Source organism: Oryzias melastigma, linkage group LG2 (assembly GCF_002922805.2).
Source record: "Oryzias melastigma strain HK-1 linkage group LG2, ASM292280v2, whole genome shotgun sequence".
Classification (NCBI taxonomy): Eukaryota; Metazoa; Chordata; class Actinopteri; order Beloniformes; family Adrianichthyidae; genus Oryzias; species Oryzias melastigma.
Window position 1 is genome coordinate 8,731,287 of NC_050513.1, and position 7,429 is coordinate 8,738,715.

General features: G+C 43.9%; 1 protein-coding gene across 1 annotated transcript in view; it reads right to left on the reverse strand.

Annotated features, from left to right (window-relative positions):
* The window catches only part of LOC112160055 (transmembrane protein FAM155A), a 42,184-nt gene extending 34,755 nt beyond the window's left edge, over positions 1 to 7,429 (reverse strand). Inside the window, exon 1 of the mRNA XM_024294389.2 lies at positions 6,170 to 7,429. Coding sequence (XP_024150157.1) covers positions 6,170 to 6,865 — 696 coding nt within the window. The 5' untranslated portion in view covers positions 6,866 to 7,429. The remainder of the gene's footprint in view (positions 1 to 6,169) is intronic.

Genomic DNA, 7,429 nt, shown 5'->3' on the forward strand with positions numbered 1-7,429 from the left:
TCATTTTGGGGGGGCTATTTTGAAGTTTAGCTAATATTTCAACTGCATGCTAGCTGTTTTGGCTAACTTTGGCTAAGTTTTTTAGGCTAATTCCGCATTTAACCAATTTTTTAAGCTGGCTATCAGCTTCAGCGTTTTCAACTTTTAGCTTCAGCGATTTCAGCTATTAGCTTTAGTGATTTCAGCTATCAATTTTAGCATCTTCCGCTATCAGCACTACCATCTTCAGCGGACAAACTTAGCTTACAGCATTCACATAAACATTATTGCAGGTAATGCTATATATCTAGTTTTTGTCAGTATAAGCTAATGAAGGTTAAGATGTGTGCTTTACATCCAGTTTGCTTATGACCCGATAAATTGATCCATTGATGGCGGCTCCACTGCTGAACTCTGCCGCCATCTATAACCAGCAATGCGGGGTTCAGTGCCTTGCCCAAGAACACTTCGATTTTTCAGTCGACCGCTTTACCTCTACACCCACTTTAGCCACGCAAACTGCCATATTGGTAGAAGAACAAAAGCATCTCCAACAACTGCGATATATTTGTAAGGACTTTTACCGATAAATGAACAGCTAACTTCTGTAAATAGTAGTCTTCTTATTTGCTGGTTTTTAAATTCATTATTTAAATACATCACAAATATTTTCCAACATCCCAAAACGACCCAGCTATAGTCCCTCTTTAAGTTCGAAATTGAATTTTTCTTTTTTTTTATGATTGTGACTAATTTTTTTCTTAATTTAATACATGATCTTGAAATTTATGACCACAATTATGTCCTTTTTTGTACTTTTTAAGAGACAGGTATTGTCACTTGCTCTCCTATTTTTCTAAAAAAGTGGGAAAAAACAATTTAATAAAAATAGTTTACATTTTTACTCCTTTTGGGGGAATAAAACATGCAAGTAAATCGATTTTTGAACCCTTTTGGTTTAATTATCTCAACGTACAGATGTCCTTCGTTGGCGCTTCTTCAAAGGCGGACTGAGGACCTCACTCTGAGCTTAAGGGGAGGGTTTAGATCCGTTTTCTGTAATGTAAATCATTTCCAGATGGATCGATTATGAAATGATTTCAGGTTCTCCTTTATGTGAGCAAAGGCTCTAGAAAAGCCTGGACACCTCTAATATACTGAAAATCCGGGGATTATCTTTAAACAACCCAAAACATTCAAAAACTCGCTAACTGCCGTCAGGAACGCTAAGCTGCATCAATGAAACAACAAAAGAAAGTAGCCAAACAGGATGCCATCATTGATGTCAAATCAAAGCACTGCCTGCGGACTGAGACTCTGCAAACCAAAAAAAAATATCAAGCGCCCTCCCTGAAAATGTCAGAGACCGTCCCCTTGGTGGACAGAGGCGGTCCAGCCGGTTTGTTTGATGCTTAGGTGCGTTGCAGCTCAGTGTAATCTCAGAGAACCCCCCCACATCTGCCTAAGCGCCAGACTTGAACTGCTGGGCCTCTCCGAGACAGGTAGCCATTAACTCTGCTAGCGCTCCGGCTTGAGTCACGCCGTAACAGCGCCGGCAAGGGAGGAGAGAGAGAGGCTGTAATCAAAGAGGTGAAGGACAATAGTCACTATTAAAGAAATTAACGCAGCGACTAAATCACTGTTTTTCCTGCTAGTGCCAAGAGGTGAGGTTAGCAAATGGGCAGCAGCTGAGCGGGGGGTAAAACAGTCATTTAAGTGCAAAAGGAGCTGGAGAGCGGCGACTGGCGAGCAGCACTGCTACGTTAGTGAGACTTTAGAGCAAAAAGAATATTTCTCTCACCAATAAATATCATATTGTGAGAAAAGTTGCTGCCAAAAGAAGCCAAAAATATGGGTCCCAATCTCAACTCCTACGCCACAGAGAGGTAGGAGCTGATAAATGTAGGGATCACCATGTTTAGATTTGTGCCTCTTTGTTTGGTTCCGTCTGTAAAAACACTGTTGAATGCTAGAGGGTAGTTGTAAAACTAGCCTAGCAAACTTGCGATATTAGCATCAATAGCTGCGTTTCCATTGACTTTGTTAATTTAGGCATTTTTCAGACTATTCTGAAGTTTAGCTAATATTTCAGCAACATTCTAGCTGTTTTGGCTAACCCAAGTTTTTTTTGTTTGTTTTTTTAGGCTAATTTGGCATTTAGCTAATATTTTAGCTGACTATCAGCTTCAGCATTTTCAGCTATTAGCTTCAGCGTTTTTAGCTATCAGTGTTTTTAGCTATCAATTTCAGCATTTTCGGTTATCATCTTCAGCGTTTTTAGCTATCAATTTCAGTATTTTCAGCTATCAGTGTTTTTAGCTATCACTTTCAGCGTTTTCAGCTATCAGCTTCAGCGTTTTTAGCTATCAATTTCAGCATTTCAGCTATCAGCTTCAGCGTTTTTAGCTATGAATTTCAGCTATCAGCTTCAGCGTTTTTAGCTATCAATTTCAGCGTTTTCAGCTATCAGCTTCAGCATTTTTAGCTATCAATTTCAGCATGTCAGCTATCAGCTTCAGCATTTTTAGCTATCAATTTCAGCGTTTTCGGCTATCAGCTTCAGCGTTTTTAGCTGTCAATTTTAGCATCTTTAGCTATCATCACTAGTATCTTCAGCAGCCAAATTCAGCTAACAGCATTATTGCAGGTAATGCTATATATCTAGTTCATAATTATGTTAAAAAATGATGGTTTTAAAGTTTTAAAAATTTCGTTTTAGTGTTCAATAAATATTTATCCTGTTGGGCCCGTTACCTAAGGTGTGTTTTGGATTTTGGCCACTTGTGCGATTGAGTTTGACACCCCTGCTCTAGAGTTTCCTGGGTCTTCCACGGGGCCTCCACCCAGTGGGACATGCCTGGAACATCTCTCTAGGGAGGCGTACAGGACGCATCCGAAACAGACGCCCGAGCCACCTTAACTGGGTCTACAATGTGAGAGGCTTGGTCACCAGGAGAGAGTTTGTTGTAGTGCCCAGGGACCTTACAGAGGAAGCTCATTTCAGCCACTTGTTCCTTTGGTCATGACCTAGAACTCATGAGACCACAGGAGAGTATTGGAATGCAGATCAACCAGGTCTCTCTTTACTATAATTATCAAAAAAAGGGTTTTCTCTTAGAGGAGGTGGTTTTTGAAGGGTATCAAAATTGACATATTTCGCAAAACTGCAATAGAAACACATTTTATTAAATAAATGACTCATGTGACCAACAATCGGATACCACCAGAGGTCCCACAGCATCACATGGCTCATCAAAAGTTGAGCATGTCATGTGGAATTGTTGGATCCACAGCTGCTCTGTAAAATCACCAACCACCATTTCCCAAAATTCCTTCATCTGTTACCGCTTTCACGCAGCTTGACGCTCGATGCCCTGAATAAGACGCCAACGTCTCCTTTGATAGATGATGAGCGCTAATGCTGGCACATATTTGAACGTATTAGCTGTAAATCAAAGAATTGTTTACATCCATCGCCGTGTTTTTGAACGACTTTTCACATGAGTTAGTTTGTGTTTATTCGCATTATTATGATTAAATGGAAACAGTGTAATTGCGGAATTGTGCTTTTTTGATATTTCTAGAATTTCGATAAAGTTTTGCGAGTATCTGTAATGGAAACGCTGCTATTGTCCGCAGCTGGTTGTTGGGAACATCTGGATACATCAACTGCAGCGCGACTGTTCAAGTCAAGCACCACTAAAATCAGCCGTAAAGCTTTAGCCCCGGTGTGACACTCGTTGAACCATCACAACTCTTTACCATTTATACAATTAATGTAATTTCAACAAATTCAAATCTAACGTCAATATGCAACACTTTACAAGTATTTACGCAAATTAACGTAAAAAAAGTGGCTTTACTAACGTATAAAGTGTTGCGTAAAGCGTTAAACCATCAGTGTGCAGATTGTTAGCATAAATTCACATAAAGAACTAACCGGTAAACCATCTAAGCTAGTTCTGAGAGGAATTTGCCAAAAACGTGGCAGCGATAGAGTATGTGCCATGCTATCTGGACTTCCGATCAAACACAAAGCGGTAAGAGTGAATGAGGTACAAAAAACTTTATGGATCCATGCTAGCTGAAGCTTCTTTTGTTGCTTCCTTCTATGGTCTATATGTAGTTGAGCATTAGTAAGCTTGTGCTAATGTTTTCCCTGTGATTTTTCTACTTATACGGAGATCCAATAACTGAAGAATAAAGCTAAAAATGTTAAATTCTCCAACAAGATTAATCAAAAATCAAATAAGCATCACATAAAAAAGATCACTTTCAAAAGCTCAACTCTGTTAATAAAAAGAATAGATCCACTAACCAATCCAACAACTCAGACTCTTCTATAACTTTAAACGTTTTTTAACATGCTCTTGTTAATCATAATTTTTAACGATATTTTAGTTATTAACTGACCAATCAGATGCCCCATAAAAACAGGTGGTCTTGCGTCCAACGTTCAAAAAGTTTGACCGCTTTTATGTAGCCAGCGGAGTGCCGACTTCCAATAAGCTCACACCTAATTGGCCAGAGTGGTTGGCATGGAAACGATGACTCTGGTTCCAACATGGGGTCGTCAATAAAAATGGTGACTGAATTGACTTAATTTTATCACAGAAGTAAGTAATTTTCAACGGCTTTTGTCAGTCCAGTTCCCTTTTTTGACTAATTATTTTTGAAGTACTCGAAGTAAGCTAACATCTGATTGGCCAGACTGGTTGCCATAGATACACTGACTCTGGTTCTAACATTGTTGCATCAACGTCGCATAAAAATGGTGACTGAATTGACTTCATTTTGTCGTAAAAGTAAGCAATTTTCTATGGCTATGTCAATCCAGTTCACTTTTTTTGTATACTTATTTTTGAAAACACATAATAAGCTCACATCTGATTGGTTAGAATGGCTGCCATAGAAACGATGACTGGTTCTAACATGGTGACGTCAACATTGCTTAAAAATGGTGAGTGAATTGACTTCATTTTGTCGTAAAAGTAAGCAATTTTCTACGGCTATGTCAGTCCAGTTCTTTTGTTTTGTATACTTATTTTTGCAAACACACAAATGGGGTTGTATAGTCAAAACTGAACCAAAAATATTAATTTCTCACTGATAATGTATGGATTTGGTTTTTTTTTTTACCTCAAATGTGACTTTTCACCTAAAGCATCAGGATTTCAAAATAAAATACATTTTAAGAGTTGTGCTAAAGTGCTAGCAAGATGTTGGGACACGAGCACGAGTTAATTAAAAAACAATTATAATTAAGCATGGAGATGGTGGTGTGGCACCACTTCAAAATAAGGTCCAAGAGCGGCAGCTTCTTAATTTGAAGCAACATCTACTATATTTCACCTGGTAAGACTCAAGCTAACATTTGAGCTAGTAGTTAGTCAACTTATTACAGCGGTAAGTAATATAACCCACAAAACACTAGTCAGGTGGTAGTATAGTGGTTTGGAGAGTGTTGCTTCTTTCTACTCTCCATTGTAATGACCTTCTTTACTGCATTATGTATTTCTTGGTGATATTTGATATAAAAGCTGTGTGAAGGTCGATTTTTTAAAATATTTTTGTTTTATATAAGCGGAAGCAGATGGCCTGTTTTTGCGCGTGCCTTTGCCACCGGTTGGGTGAATGGGGGGCGGGATTGGCCAGGCTTCTGTGAATGGAGCCATTCAAAGCAGCCGGGAGCTGTCCGTGGTGCTGAAGTCGAGGCCTTTGCTTTAGTGCGCATGCGGAGTGCCAGCAAAGAGAAAAAGGGAGACTTCCGGCAAATTAGGCAGGGAAATACCCCCCTCCCTCCCTCCCTTCTCTTCTCTTGACTTTAATGAAACGCTCTCGACGTGAAGTGGAGTGGCCACGATGAACACCTGGTGGACACACGCGGCGCTCCAGGAGTTGTTTGCGAAAGCTATCAGGAGCTGTCATAAAAGGGCGATTCCAGCAGCTCCGAGGAGGTGATCGATGCTAGCTGGCTGGGTGGAGAAGATGAAATAAAAAAAGAGGGGCCTCCATCCGCACGAGGGCCTCGACTTAAGGAGATGAATGAACATGAGGCCTGGAGTCTCCTTGAATCTGTCATCCGTTTCCATAGCGACAGGAGCACCAAAAAAAAAAGAAGGGGAGGGGGGGTTCCATCCAAAATCAACAGATGGCAGTCAACCCCCACCCCTCTTCCCCTCCCCCTTACCTTGCACTGCTCCATGCACGTCCTCGCGGAGTAAGCCCCCGGCTCGTATTTCTGCGTGAGCAGCTCAAAGTCCTCGTATTTCTCCTGCGCGTGCTGGTCGTAGCGCTGGTACGCCTGCACGCACGCGCCGCACCTGCCGGCGTCGCCATCGCCGAGCACGTCCAGGCTGCAGTTCAAGTTGTCCGGACTCGCCGAGCCGTCCAGCAAATCCAGCAGGGAGTAGGAGTTACAAAAGGAGAGGTACAAATCGCTCATGTTTACAGCCCGCGTGGCCGCGGAGGACAGGGCCGCGCACAGACCATCCGCGTCCGCCAACGTGAAGCACGCGCCGGACGGCGAGGGGTCCTGGTGGTGGTGGTGGCAAGTTTGGAGGCGCCACAAATGTTTGCTGGAGTTTCCTAGAAAAATAGCGTGGGGGGGTTCTCTGAGGCTGCTGTTCGCTGGGCGGGTCTGGGCTGACAGGAGGTGGGAGGGCGCCAACTTCTCCCGCGTGCGGGACAGTTTGGCCTCGGCGCAGAACCACAGGTGATCAGAGAGGAGGATGGTGAGGAACAAGAGGGATGCCAAGGACAGTCGCCATCTCTGCGCCCTCTCGGAGTCGGTGAATGGCTTTTGGGTGTCGCGCGCGGGCTCTAGCCAGATTTGGAAGCCGTCGTCATCTTCTTGCTGCCAACACGTCCCAGCACCCCTGGTCATATTTTGGGAACCGGCCGACTCCACCGTGGGGGCTCCTCTGCCGCAACAGTCATTGACGTCGGGGGCGCTTCGCGTTTTCCTCCCCTCAAGTGTCGGGTAGTGGGCTGTCCCGGCTCGATATCAGCGGTAATTCCCATCCAAATGAGCGGGGGCCGGGGGGGAAATCAGACGCTGGCGACCACGGGCCGCATCCTCCATGGCTGACCGGTGAAGCCTGCTGTCCTCCCGTCCGCCCTGAGCGCCGCGCCGTGCCGCGCCGCCTCTGCGTAGCCTCGACTCCGCTCCGAGGAACCACTCGCCGACGCGCTTACGTTTCCCCCGGCCTCGGTCGTGAAGGGACAAGGGCGCTGTCGTCTTCCAACATGGCGAAAGAGAGTGGCTTTGTGTCGGCTGGTGGGCCTGCAGCCTGAAGCGTCCTCCCCGCTTTATCGAGCCCTCGCCGTTTTCATCGCGCTGCCTCCATCAAGTTGCCGCCATGTTCGCCGAGAGATGGTGTGTGTTTGTGTCTGCGTCAAGCGCGCGGCACGCTGGGGCGTTTCCGGTTTCAAAATAAAACAAGACTAA